At 40.2% G+C, this 14,951-nt stretch overlaps 1 protein-coding gene across 1 annotated transcript in view; it reads left to right on the top strand.

Moving 5' to 3' along the window:
- MAT2B (methionine adenosyltransferase 2B) overlaps positions 1 to 9,974 on the top strand; it is a 12,680-nt gene extending 2,706 nt beyond the window's left edge. Inside the window, exons 2-7 of the mRNA XM_005418841.3 lie at positions 1,889 to 2,083; positions 2,921 to 3,035; positions 3,325 to 3,477; positions 6,120 to 6,313; positions 7,241 to 7,354; positions 8,370 to 9,974. Coding sequence (XP_005418898.1) covers positions 1,889 to 2,083; positions 2,921 to 3,035; positions 3,325 to 3,477; positions 6,120 to 6,313; positions 7,241 to 7,354; positions 8,370 to 8,540 — 942 coding nt within the window. The 3' untranslated portion in view covers positions 8,541 to 9,974. The remainder of the gene's footprint in view (positions 1 to 1,888; positions 2,084 to 2,920; positions 3,036 to 3,324; positions 3,478 to 6,119; positions 6,314 to 7,240; positions 7,355 to 8,369) is intronic.
- Positions 9,975 to 14,951: the final 4,977 nt, after the last annotated feature.

The following is a 14,951-nucleotide window of genomic DNA, read 5'->3' as shown; positions in this document are numbered from 1 at the left end:
ATCCCTTCAGGTTCTGTATCACTAGAATGTTAAAATTTCTGGCAAGAAGAGGTTCAAACTGGTTATTAGTTGGTGTTGGATATATGAGAACCATCTATCATTTGTCTTGCTCTTTCAGAAACAAGTGATTGGAATCAATTAGTCTTGCAGACAGCAGCAGTAGCATGCAGGCTGTGCTTGGTGAAAGCTGTGTTTGTGTCCAGTTCAAGCTGTGCTGCTGATGTAACATCCTCTTCACGATATGTAAAATAAACAAGCATAGATGAATGAAGTTCTAAAACATCAGGTTTTGCAAAATGACACTTGGTTTTGGGTTGGTCGCTTCCTACTTACAGAAGATATTCAGTGATCTTTTGATGTTTTTAGAGAACCTTTTGACTTCGTTCTGCAGCAAATGTTGGATATTTTTTAGTGGGCACCTCTGGCTGTGGAACTCTGATCATAGGTTCTGTGACACTTTATGTGCAGACTTTGCTAAGAGAAGCAGTACAGAAGAAAATAGTAGTTGCATGTTCTTGCTCGTGCTGTTCACAGAAGCCCGGGTAGCTTTAAAAATGGTAAACCACCTTGTGTTCTCAGGTAATGTTTAAGGATAAAAGTAACTTTTTGAAATGTCACTTGCTGTAGTCTGTTGTTTTCAGACAACTGTCCAGATGTAAATTATTAATTTTCATCTAGTACTAATGGGAATAAGTCAGACTTCATCTGGAGATTTAGAGTTGAGAAAAATTCCTGCACTGTGCCAGGGACTTGGAACAATTGTTTTGGATAGGCTGTTTCCTTCGTGCCCTCTGTATATGCCCTTATGGAACAAAAGCTTTGTAACTTCACGGGTGAAAGACAGTGAGTGGGAGTGATTGCTGTGGCTTCCTGTGCTGCAGTCAAAAAGTGCCAGTCTGGTACAATGCTTAGAAATTACAGGGCTATTGAGATTGCATAGCAGAAAGCATTCTATCACGTACAGAATTATAGTAATTTGTCACAAATTGTCCTTTGGTCAGGAAATACAAGATCTGTGGGTTCTGCACACAAAGTTTTTTCTGCACAGGCATGGTAAAGATATGCTTTCATTTTTGTATTCAGCAGGTGGTTTTTGGGTTTATTCATGGCAGATACCAAAGGAAAGCATTAAAGGAAGGAAAATAAAGATTGCAGAAACAGACTTGGATCTTGTGTTTGCTGTCTTGAAAACCTGATGTTCTAGTGAGAGGTGGGATGAAGTTCATGTGTGCTGATGTTCACAGCTGTTCTAAGTACCAAAGTGTGCAGGAGCTGAAGTACAGCTTTAGTCTGTTGTATAGACTGAGAGCTGAAATTGTCAAATCCCTTTCAGATGCATTTTCTAAAATTGACAAGAGATCCTTATCTTGGTTTTACTTACTATTAGACTATTGTGTTGAATAACAATGAATTACTCTTCTATTTGATAATAAAAGTCAAGATTTTTAATTACTACAGTAAGTTACATTGCATTGCTGCAGCTTTTAACAGGCACAGTCTATGCAGAGTTATTTGTTGTAGGATTTGGACCCTTTATGTTACATCTTTTGGGTCTGTTTTCTAAAGAAGTTAGTTCTCTCAGATTGCACAAAGTTATCAGTTTTTGATTAACTTAAAATTCTGTCTTCACTAGTGGTTTGGATTGTTGTAGAAGTAAATGAGTTTCTCACTGAAATTTTGTTTTCATTACCTTTGAATATGTGGTTAAATAGTTGAGTGGCTGCAGTGTTGGTCCTCCCAGATGTTGGTGTTGAATGAGGCACTCCAAAAGATTCAGGAGAAGCTTTTTTAATACAGTAGCCTTTGACTGTAGTTTTGCACACTTTTAAAGAAAAGCCTGTACAAAATTACGGTAGAAACAAAACTTTTCCTGTTGTCATTTCCCTAGGAAGATGTTGACGTTCCCAGTAGGCGAGTTTTGATCACCGGTGCTACGGGACTTCTTGGCAGAGCTGTGTTTAAAGAATTCAATGAAAACAATTGGAACACAGTTGGCTGTGGATACAGGAGAGCTCAGCCCAGATTTGAACATATTAATCTTCTGGATTCTATTGCAGTTCATGACATTATCCATGATTTTCAGGTAAGTTCCTGGAGTATAAAGTGGATGGGAGGGGTACTTTGTGTGTGCAGTGGTCAGCTGATGGTGCTGCTGAGTTCTGGGCTGAGTGGGGCTGGTGCTTTGGCAGAGCTCTGACAAAGGTGTGTGCTCTGCCCCACCCAGAGCAGAGGTTTGCTCTGTGGGTACAGACTGCTCTGGCCTTTGCTGTGCTCACCACAGGCAGGCTGCAGGCACAGCTGTACCTGCAGCACACTGCAGAGGAAAAGATACTTTTGAGTTATTGACACAGTAATGTGTCACTATGCAGTTCTGGGGAAGTGGAGGAGTATTTAAATACAACAGCAGTAACTCTGTGTAGTGTGCAGTGTTCACTGTTTTTTCAGTCTGAGTGCCAAGAGGAATATATAAAGCCTGAAATACATGATCCAGGGTGCAATTCTATAAAATACTAAATATCATCTTAATAATCTGCTAAAATCAAGTAAGCCATGTGTAAATAGCTTACCTAAAATTTTTTAGTAGTCTTGTGTGTATGAGAAATCTATCTTATGTTAATATATATTTTACTATACAGAGTTAAAAAGAAAAGAAATCCCCACAACTTCAAAGTTGCTGCAAGATTGAGGCCACTAAAGACCATAATTTCACAATTATTGACAAATGTTTTTCTCATCTTGAAACCCCATGTCTTTATTGTGAAGAGATACAAAGGAAAAGGTGTTCCTCAGAATGCCAGAATTAAAAAAACAATCCTATTTTTATTACTTACTTTTGCCTGAGGGGTGTCATCACTAGAGTTAGGGTGCAACTGCCATCTCTTGACATGTTGGTTGTTTAAAATTAGTCTTTAATTTCCAGCCTCATGTTATAGTGCACTGTGCTGCTGAGAGAAGGCCAGATGTTGTAGAAGGTCAACCAGATGCTGCTTCTCAGCTCAATGTGGCTGCTTCAGCAAACTTAGCAAAGGAGGCAGGTAAGGAGATCATCTCATGGATTTGGTGTCTGGTTCAAATCCTGCATCTGTTTATACAGGGCCATCAATACAAATAGTGCAAGTGTTAATGTCACTTCTGCCATCACTGTGCTGTTGATCTGTTTTCTGTAAAAGTAGTGTGCACAGCTCTGTGAAGGATCAGGGAACAGACAAAGCAGCAGGACTGAATGTGCATGGAAGATGAGATCCATGGGAGATTTAAGGGTCTATTAGGATTTCAAAGAAGGCATGAGTTAATATAAATTATCTGTGAACATTTTCTTCCTAGCTGGAGTTAGAGCATTTCTGATCTACATTAGCACAGACTATGTATTTGATGGAACAAGCCCTCCATATAAAGAGACTGATGTGCCAAATCCCCTGAATTTGTATGGTAAAACCAAACTGGAGGGTGAAAAGGCAGTTCTGGAAAACAATGAAGGTAAGACACTCAACCATTTTTAATACAGGCTTTCTATTTTTACTCAGTTATATATTAGCTTAGTAGACTCTTAAGTCATCGATGAAGTTGCAAAACCATGGAAACAAGTTTCAGAGAAGAATGTGATTAGGGGTTGGTCTCCTTGCTCATGAGCAATTCCTCTTGCTTATACCTTGACTAAAGCTTTTATTTCTTACCTGTGCCAATCTTCAGTCATGTTATTTGTCTCTTCCTGATGGACATTCATAAGCTTTTGTCTATTGTGAATCTGCTGTTCCTAAGGAGAGATAAAATACTCCATTCAATATATAACTGCAGTTATTTATGGGGATGCATTGCAAGTGTTGTCAATGTATGTTTACTTAAAGGGAAACCCAGACTTGTGATTCAGTAATAATACAGCTCAAATCAACATGGAGCCTTATTATTCTTTGGGTTTTGCTCTATTATGTATATCATCAGGCCTCCCATTTTGGTTTTACTCTCTTACACACATCATATTCCTGCTTGTAACAAAAGGTTTAATAACATATTTATGGTTTTAGACAACCAGATTTTTGAAATTTGTTTACATCTTTTCTTAATGAAAATTTGGCTCATGAGATATACAGACATAATTTTTAAAGTTCTACTTAAGGGAAAAGAGCATGTTCTCTTTCATTTAAGATTTAATTCTTGTATAAAAGAGAGATGTGGCCGTTTCTAGGTAGTGGACTGTCAATGTCCAGTTACAGATTATAAGGAAAGAAGCACTTGTATTTTATCAAAAAATCTGAAGAAAGTAATCTCAGTTCACATGCAGAAGAGGCTTCTGATACTCACACTGTGGTTCTGTGCTTCCCAACCAGAGAATCAAGCTATTGATAAATTAGTAAGATCGTCTTCCAGTAAGTAAATATAGGCTGTGTATGATGGATTTGGCATTATTAGTAAGAAAGAAACTTTGTAAAAAAAGAATACTTTTGATAGTAAAAGTCTCATTTAAGTAAAAATAAATTTAAATGACAAGTTATTCACTCCACCTCTAGATTAAATACCATCCCTGACTTTGACTGTGATGCTGTTTGCTGCCTGTTCTACACTGGCAATGAAGATGAGACTTTACCAAATCCAGGGATGTGTGGGTATCCTGCTAGAGCCTTCCCCCAGCTCAGCAATGCAGTTTGGTTTGGTAACCTTTTGGAGCAGGATCTGTCAGGCAGCAGTGGGTTGCAGCAGTGGAGTGTTGAGGTGCTGATGAGTAAAGGGTTTGAAAAGATGAGTTCTCTTGATTTATACAAATACAAGTATTTCCATGTTCTGGTGTTCCAGCCACTAATTTACTGATACAGAGTAGGTGGAATTCCATTGGTCAAATCTGTAACTGTGTGAAGAACTGCCCTGTCCATTTCTGTTGTAAAATGCAAAAGTCTCCTGTAAATGGTTTTAACATTTTTTAAAAGATACTTTACTTTGGTTAGAAGAGGATACATACTTATAAATATATATGTATATGTATAAAGTCATGCTTATAGAACTACAAAGTGTCAGGAGGTGCTCAGAGCTGTTCATCATGAGGCTGATCCTCTCCACATCCCAGAGAGCTGAGAACAACAGGAAGGCAGTTGTGTTCTCAAAAAATGAATATTTTTAAAGCAACTTAAAAATAGATGTTTCAACCAGTATTTAAAGAGAAGAGCATATCTGCTTAGTGACCAAAAAGCTGCATCTAGAGCAGCAGGAAATCAGTGTCGTGTTGGGTTTTCTATTTGTTTTTCTTGTCTAAGTACTTGTTCTGGTTTACTTCTCTGTGAGAATAATTTCTGTGTTAGCTTTTTCTGTTTGTCTCTCTCCCATAGCTATAGCATTTTCCTTCAAGTATATTAAGAATGGCAATGTTTTGATGACTTCAGCTTCTAATTTCAGGTCAAATTTTTTTGTTTTCTCTTTCAGCAAAACTATTACTTTTAAGTAATTTGTCATAGCATTGGATTTCTCGTGAGAGGCTTTTTGAGTCTTCATGACAGAGATAGACTAGTATGATGTATTCCATCATAAAATATGCTTCTCTTTGCATTTTGTTAATTTTTCGAATCACTGTCCTGGAATCTAACATTGTTTACTATTGTGTTCTGTGAACCTGTTCCCTATTTGTCAAGCTTTTCATTTATTTCAAGATTCATGGAGTTTTTTTTCTGGGTAAATAATATCCTCCTTTTTACAGGAGGCTTCTGCTTGATGGGTGAAAAATCTTCGTAATTTATGCCTAAATATGATGACCTGGGATTGGTGGGAATTTTTCTCCTTGCTCTTACCCAGAGGGGAGTGCTGGAGAAACTGCACAGAGTAGTCGGGTTTTTAATTTTTAATTTTTGTTCTAACCCACGCAGGCATCTTTATGTAATTAATGAAAACTTGTTAACTTTCTGGAAATCAATGGCATAAATTAAAATAAATAATAATAATACAATAATTTCTATAATCTTAGTGTTTATAAACTGGTTTGGATATAAATTAAAATTATATTCTGTGAGCTAACATACTGCTTGCATTTTATTTGTGATTTGTAGATGCTTAATCAGCATATTTTTTAACACTTCCACTTTCCAGATTGTGCTGCAACATTGGTACCCACCCATGATCTAAAATATTCTTTCTTGTAGACACTGCAGTACTTAGGATTCCTGTCTTGTATGGAGAGGTGGAAAGACTGGAGGAAAGTGCTGTGACAGTCATGTTTGATAAAGTTCAGTTCAGTAATAAATCTGCCAACATGGACCACTGGCAACAGAGATTTCCTACCAATGTCAAGGATGTAGCAGCTGTTTGCAGACAACTAGCAGAGAAGAGAATGTTGGTAAGAATGGCAAGAAATGAGCCTCTGCAAGGTGAAAACAGTTGGAGTTCTCAGCTTTGCTTTTGAACAACTGAGAACTGCACATCACCTGGATTATTTGCATTTCTGGAATGCTGGGAGGGAGGAAGGAACTGGCTGTAATATTACAGGACCTGTGCATGACTATGAGGGTATTGTGGTCTTTGGAACAAGAGTGGTTAAATAGATCGGACAGAACCTTCTGAAAACTGTCTTGTGTCTCCTGGTATAGAGGAGAGAATTAGAAATGCCGACTTATTCTGATATGCTTTTTACAAATTGCTAGTTTGAACTAAAAAAACCCCTGTTGTTGAATGTAATTCTCAAAGATGCCCTTGTTTATTGTATTAATTACACTGAAGTGGCCAAACAATGTCTCTGGACTGAAGTACTTCCTCGTATTTGTTCACCACAGCACCTTCAGATTACAATCTTTGCAAGGTAACAGAACAAAACAACAAACAGCCACCTTCATGTTTTTCACAGAGTAACTTTGAAAACATGGACTGGACTTGTACAGGGTTTGCAGTTTAACATTCAGAATGTGTGTGATGCCTTTTGCCTTTGTTTTTGAGTAAGTGAACATCACAGAACAGCTGAATTCCTCCTCCACAACTCTTTGACCTTGCTTGGTTGGTGGGCAGCTCCTTTCCCTCCTGTTCATTCTACAGGACATAAACCATCTGTGAAGTCAGGTCAGATAGAAGTAACACCATTTTCCAGTCTCAGGTCCTGGTCAGCTGTTCTCTGAAAGGGTACAGATGTTTCTAGAACACCACTGAGGTGCTGTAAGATGCCTTTTGAGATAGGGTCCTGCTGGATGCTAATTCTGCACAGTTCTTGCACAGGAATTAGCCTGAAGGCCAGCTGACTGCTTCCTTTCATCTGTCTTTCCTCTTTCTTCCCTAGGACCCATCAATAAAAGGAACCTTTCACTGGTCTGGCAATGAGCAGATGACTAAGTATGAGATGGCCTGTGCAATTGCTGATGCTTTCAACCTTCCCAGCAGCCACTTGAGACCAGTAAGTGATGTGTTGTTGGACCTGTAGGCAGACAGATGTGCCTGATCTTTGCAAGCAGCAGGTCTCCCACTGGCTGTACAAGTGAGCTTCCCCTTCAGGACAGGCTGTGCATGTCCAGCACAGCAGCTCTGTAGCTGAGGGGACTGGCTGGTATCAAGCTCAGGAAAAAAACAGCTGCTTTGACCTGCTGAATTAGGAAAGTTAGGCAGTCAGTCACCAGTTTCTTAGTCTACAGTGTAATGGTATTTCTGCAGAACAGTTCCCATTAGTCACAAGCAAATCTGTACTTTTATGTTAGATTGATAGGACCTTAACTTGAAGATAGGGCTCTGTAAAAGCTGTGCAATGTTCAGATTTATTTCTGAGTACATGCACTTAAGAACTGCAAATTATTTTTGCTTTGCTTAAACCACTCGTCCTGCAGTTTTATTGACATTTGAGACTACTCTTACAGACATACTGACAATGTGATGGGCATATGACATGTCAAGAAGATTTTACCTATGTACAGAAAAAATTCTAAGTGTTCTGAATTGGTGAACACTAGAACTGAAATGTGACTTGGAGGATGGAAGAAAAGCAATGGAGAACACTTTGTCTTAATTTTTCCTGCCCAACTCTATTTCTCTTCAAGACATGGTTGTCTTCATATTGATCGAGACATGGTTCTGTTTACATTCTGGAATATTCCTTACCTTGTGATGATAATCACAGAATGAAAATAGGAATAAAATGTTGAAAAACACAAATAGTAGCAGTAAAGAGGGTGAGAAAAAGTTGCCTTAAGACAGTTCACATGGCCTGATGGGTTGAAATAAAGTTAACTATGTAACAAGCAAATAGCAAAAACAATCCAAACAATAGAAACCCCCAGAAAACAGAAGGGAGGAGGCAACCATACCTATATAGAAAGCTGTGAAGAAAAAAGTTCTATTGTACATGTACAGGTATTTTTCTGTCACTTCTGTTTACTTATTGGTGTGGGGGGTTTTTTGTCTCCTGTTTCTGTTTTTAGATTACTGACAGTCCAGTTGTGGGTGCTCTTCGTCCCAAGAACGCTCAGCTGGACTGCTCCAAGTTGGAGATGCTGGGGATAGGTCAGAGAACTCCATTTCGAGCTGGGATCAGAGAATCACTTTGGCCTTTCCTTGTTGACAAGAGATGGAGACAGACAGTCTTCCATTAGTTTGTAACTTTTTTAGTAAAAGTATGGTATGTGGCACTTTTTTAAAAGAAAAAAAAAATAGTTTTGTATGAGTGTTCTTAAATTGTGACATTTATGAGCTTTCATTTAATTGGGTAAACAAATGGTCTTGCACTAGTGAAAATTAGCCTAAAAAAGTTCAGTGACAAAAACTGAGCCTATTTGATGTCATGGATTTTTTCCTTCCATTTATACCAGTCTAACTTGGTATCTGTTCTTGGTGGGTTGAGGTTCTTAGTAATGAGTACTGTGTGATGCTAAGAATGACTCAGATCACTTGCTGACTTACTTTTGGCTGAAATGTTGTTGATGCTTAAGGTCTGTGCCATTGTTGTATATACCATTTCTCTTCATTAAAAGACATGGTCAGTTACTTTATTGCCGAAAATCTGAGCTTTTTGTTTTTAATTTCTGAAGATGGTGTTCTTACAGAATTAAGCTGAAGTAGGAATCCTTAAATGTTTGTTTTGCTTGAGCTCTGATCAAAATGTTTTTTAAAAAAGTGAAACTTTATTTTTGCAATTATCAAGTGTACTTTTTATGCTTGAAATATTTTCAGAATGTTCTGTACATTGAATGCCTGCAGCTTTGTATTTGTACAGTAAGTTGTATGCATTTGTTTTCATGGTGACTTATAAAAGCTAGGGGAGGGTGGGGACAGTGGGCAACCAGTAGTTTTGAACTGGGCTTTTTTTGGGTGGGGGATTGGAGTTGAAGGTTTTTTTTCTTTTCTGGGTGGTTGTTTGTTTTTTGTATGAAAGCACAAAATATCTTGATCCTTCCCTTCCCTTTTTGGGGACAGCATTTGCAACTTGTTAAATTAATGGAAGATGTTTGTTAGTCAGTACATGGGAGATGGAGAGGAAAGTGTTCAATAATTTGTAGCACTGCAGCAGCTTTTGCACAGACTGTCTGACCTGGCACTGCTGCAGCTTGTTGTGGAACAGCAATGTGTGTGTGGTGAAGGTTTGCAGCATAACAAAACTGCAGTAGTCTGACATAAGACAGTCTTTAAAGCTAACCTCAATAGCCAGATAATGTGGAGGAAGAACATAGTAAAGCTTTGCTTTGTTTTGAAGTTGTAGAATCAACAATATTCATGTTCTGATCTTGCTAGCTGATTATTAGTAAAGCTAGTAAAAGGCCCAGTTGGATGGTCATTTGTTTTTCTGAGGCGGAAATGAAGGGGGAGGGAAAGATGTTCAGATTTTTTTTTTCTTTAAGTGTGTGGGGGAGACACATGCAAAAATAGACCAATGAAGGTCTTGTAAGGGTGAGCTTTACATTCAGTCATTTCATTTCAACTGGCATATGCTAAGCAATCATAATCCCAATCTGTTTTACTCTGAAGTCCTGATACACACATGGTAACCTATCTCCAAAATGACAATAAATATATATTGCCAGCATGAGAAACAGTTGTTGATTCTTTCTTTACAATCAGGATTTGTTTATCTGAATCAGAAGTGTTTGCAATTCTTCTTGAAATCTGTGTGCCCTTTCAATGCTGGGGATTTTTTCCTTCTTTGATTCAGTAATTATTTCTGGACTTGGATTAGATTGGATCATTTTCTCTGTCAGTGTCACTGCCTTGGAGATGTGATTAATGTACACACCAAAGGTGCAAAAGGTGTTGAAAATATGAGCCCTGAAACGTCTTGTGCCTCAGGGCTGGATCAGGAAGATTCTATGTCCCTTCCCCTTGCAGAGAGCAGTTTGACCAGGGATGAGAAAAGGATGACTTCTCTCCCAAAGATAAAGGACCTAAGTGAGATGAGTTGGACGTTTTACTGGGAGGACAAAATTGAAATATTTCAACTTCTTTTTCCACACTGAGCAAGTAAGTCTCACTGTCCAGTTGTAGCCTGTCAGAGGGGATCCATGTCCTCAGCATCCTCCTTGGAGACTGCAGTCTTGAGGCATTTTGCTGTCGGACAGACACCTTGGATGACATTTCCCTCCTTTGGTTATAGAAGTGTAAGACAGCACCAATAAATATTGCAAGAGGCAGTGGAACTAACACTGTCATTTTCCAGTCACTTTAAAGATATGTTGCTGTTGAAATAAGTTGTTATACTCTTCCCTTTTTGTTTCTGGCTCCATGACACTGGGGGTGTTTGTGTTCATCCACAAGGGCCCAGGAACCTTTTAGGGTCAAAACTGTTGTGCTTGCATGAGACACAGTCTTGGTTTTGGGAGGAAACCATGGCCTCTTTTTACAGAAGCAGTGCCAATTTCTGCCAGGTTGGTGATTGTGAAGTGTGGCAATACAGAGTCCTGCTCCAGTCCCCATTTGAGGGTTGTTGGAGGTTCACATTCATTTATTCATTGCTGTCTGTCAGCAGTGGGCATAAAGGAAGAAAAGTCACTGGTTGTAAAGTCTCATTTTCTGTTCAGGCTGGCTATGCTGTGGAAGCCCAGCAGAGCAGGAGCTGATGTGTGTCTCAAACACCGATAGCAGGATGGCTGCAGAGCCAGCCAAGGGCCACACAGGGGTTGAGCAGCACTTTCCTGGGACAAATGTCCTTGTTCTGGCTGCTGGACATCAGCACAACACATAGAGCACAAGCACAGGAGTGTGGCCCAGATGTGGGTGTATATTTTTCAAAAAGACGCCAAAGCTCTCTGACTCATTTCCAGAAAGGTTTAGGAAAAGGGACTGCAGGGTATAGGAAGTGATAAACTTGTCCCTAGGGCAGGGAAAACTTACCTAGAGAAAGTATCCCCACCAGGCCCAGGACTCAGGGCACATCAGCTGGATCAGCACTGCAGCCAGGACTGGTGATCTCTTGCTTTTTTTCCTCTCTGCCCCTCTTTAATTCTTCTCTTTCCTTTCACCCTACTCCTTATGGAAAACCCCCTGCCATGTGCTTACATAGGAGGTCAGGGACTAACTGGTATCAATTTCCATGCCAAGTGTGTAATTCAGTAATAAAACTTGGTAAGCTTTTGCAGGCCTTCTGACTTTTGTCATGCTTTACAACCACGAGTAAGTCATTTGCGGAAATTTCTTGGTTGTTTGTGTCTGAAGGGACTGCATGTCTCTCCAGGAGGCTCAGGAAGCACCTGCTTGTGGAGAGCAGGATGGCAGCAGGGGAACAACTGCTCCAGAGCCCCTGGATGTACCTGCACAGCTGTGACCTGTGCCTGTGGGGCAGCTGGCAGAGCAGGTAACACAATCTCCCATGATATCAGTCATTTCTGCCCTAATGTACACAAGGCTGTTTTACATTAACTCACTAATGACATAAATTATCCAAGTTTTAACTATTCTGATCCCACACACTTTGTAATTAAATTGAAACTGGATATTCTTTTAAGTGGCACATCTTCATTTAAGCTATTTGCTTCATGTGTTTACTTTACAACAGTCCCTCACATACAAAACTGCTTGTGCACCTAGCAATTACAGTATAGCAGGAACTTAAATGAACTTGAAAATATATAGCCTCTTACAATATCCACTGGTTTTGATAAGGTTTTGGACTTCAGAGATGCATTGGATGGTAAGCTTACTGCTGTCTTGAGGGCCCCTGAGTTGCAGCTTTGAGTTCAGAGAACTTGTGGCTTTGCAGTGTTGCTTGTTTACCTTATAACAGCTTTATTCAGTTACTTGCCTGAGCTAGTATTTAATTAAAACCTTAGAGAAGTGAGACTTCTGTCTGAAATGGCTTCTTTATAACCTGAAAGAGGTCTCCTGAGTAGAGACTGCTCAGTGACACTGACTTCCAAAATAATGACTGCTGTGTAATGTCATAGGGCAGTTGCCAGCATGAAAAAAATGTCATTAATAGGTATGGAAAAAGTAAAAATGTGTAGGCAGCAGGGATTAGGAATTACATTAAGAAAACTATTACAGAAAAGATTTCTCTCTGTGCTTAATGTTTCACTGATTTCAGTAGGGTTCCTTACCATGCTTACATTTAAGTACAGGATAAAACTTCTAAGCATCAGTGCTTGGGAGTACCTTGATGAGAGGTGAATAAGGATACAGATTATGGACTTCCATGTATTTTTAAGTTTTGATAGTACTCTGTTGGGGATACTGTAATTCAAATTGGTTATCAAAGAGTGCAGCAGTTAAGTTCCAAATCTTTTCACTGCAGTCAGGCAGTTAGTGCAATCACAGGGGATGGACCTGATGAGATCCCCAAAGCCACTGCTCCTACCCCAGCCCAGTGACCCTCACGCTGAGAAGTGTTCTCCTTTGTTCATCAGGAGAAAAGTCCAGCTTCTTCAGCTTCCAGAAACCTGATTCACCCAGCTGTGACCCGGGGCCACTCCTGTAAGTGCCTGCATACCCCACAGATCTAGAGGATTCACTTCTGGAGGATAATGTTAAACTAATGTAGAGGAAAAGAAGAGAAAGATTTATTAACAGCAAGTCCAGACAAAAGGAAGGGGACTATGAAAACACTGGCTCTGAGCCTTTCCCAAAACACAGCAAAGGACTCTTATTTCTTCCTTTCTTTGGGACAATACAGGTGGAGTTGAATGGAAGTTCAGCAAAATACCTTTGTATCCAGGCTTTCTTTTATTTCTATTTTAGTTACAGATGCCATGTTATGATTGGTCTCCTTCTTGTTTGATTTTTGAAGAGAACTTCCAGTAGGAAGAGATAAAACACAGAAATCTGAGAGTATGGAAATGAATGACTGCAAGGGGCGATGCAGGAAACAGAACAAATACTGAACTGCTGTGAGAAACACAAGCTCATGTTCTTAACAGTGGAGTGAAGAGCTCAGAGACATGATTTAGATCAGCAGGGTACACTGCAGACACATGTCAGGGCCTTGAGGGAGCCACTGGCCCTGCAGCCCCTTGCCCTGGCCCTGGGCTTGCCTGCAGTGTGGGGTCAGCTCTAGGATGGGGTTCAGGGGGGAACAGCTGTGGGAAAACTCCCTGGGCCTTTTCCCCAGTGCCTGTGGTCACTGTCCCTCCCCTGTGAGCTGGGCACAGGCTGTGGCCAGAGGAGCTCAGCCTTCCTGCCCCTCTGGCTTCTCCCTGGCCAGGCAAGTAAGAAAGCCTAGAGGAAAGAAAAGGCCTCTAGGCTGGGTGAGATCACTGAACCAACTTAGAATGTTTCCCTTCTTGAGTCTTAATGGTGGCTATTTTGACTTTTTCTTTCTAAAGTGTGTATTTTACTGATAATTTATTAAAGGACAAAGCACAGCATTAGGCACCAGTGAGCATCTAATAGAAGCAGAAGGAGTAGAAGAAGATTGAGAACACTGTGGGCTTGTAAATCTGATCTCAGCAGCAGAAAATGCATGGAGAGAAATTATGCACACAGAACATTTAGATGTATGTAATTGCTTAAGGGGAGTCAGCATGGATCCTGGAAAAGAAGATTAGGCAAGATAAATGTGTTTGGCAGCTCTGAGTAGGCAGGACAGCTAGAGTGGATATCATTTATCTGGATTATGGGGAAGGAGGGGAAAATTTCTTAATTCTGCATAAACTGAAAGATGACTCATTTTCCAAGTCCATAAACATAGCTTGAGAAAAGAAAGCTGGTGGCCTGGGTTATGGCAGGTAGAGACAACAGGCATAAATATCATGTACCACTTTTACAAAAATTCCCCATCTGATTTTCAGAGACTGCTTAGTGAACCCCTGAGGCTTTGTGTTTCTCTCAATTGCATTTCAGTAACCCCCACTGGCTCTAGGACTGTCCCAATATAACCCAAGCCAGGGCAGCAGTTTGTGTGGCAGGGGCTGGAGCCTGTATTCACCTGTGAATATCCACTGCCACAGAAGTTGGGGATGCAGGAAGGGGTCCAGCCTGGCATCAAGGCAGTTAATAAGTTACCCATTTTAAGATGTGGTGAAACCTCTTTTAATACCACATGTTGCATTAACTCAGGTGGAAAGCACTGGATCTAGGACAACTCTCAGGGCCTCCATTTTCATTTCCATCTCCAGTAGCCATTTTTATGATTTTGCTTTTATTCTACATGAAACATTTCAGAACTTAGAGCAGAGCGAGGACATTTTCACTTTAGAATATACAGCTGAGCTGAAAAACTCTTCACAGGCTGGACTCTAGTGTGTTTCTCATGTCTCCAGCTGGAGTGATCACAGACACCCGTCCGTGGCACATTTATGGCCTTACTGCTGCTGTGCCACCACTCCAGTGTACGTATCCATCACTCCTCAGGAATCAAAACCAGCTGGAGCTTTAAAACTCAAGTCACTGCAAAAGCTCATTTTCATTCTGCACTGACGGCTTCACCCAGTTTACTCAGAGGAATTAAGTTGATCAGAGTACCTTTCACAGGGGACAGCCTCATTTCTGGCTCTCAAGGGACCTTTGGGTTTCTTGGATGCTTCTGGCACAGGGATAAAATATTTGCATACACTGACTACCTGCTTTGTGGGTCCCAGACTGTA

This window comes from Geospiza fortis, unplaced genomic scaffold (genome assembly GCF_000277835.1).
Source record: "Geospiza fortis unplaced genomic scaffold, GeoFor_1.0 scaffold55, whole genome shotgun sequence".
Classification (NCBI taxonomy): Eukaryota; Metazoa; Chordata; class Aves; order Passeriformes; family Thraupidae; genus Geospiza; species Geospiza fortis.
The sequence above is the reverse complement of the archived record's forward strand: the minus strand, read 5'-3'. Positions and strand labels throughout refer to the sequence as shown.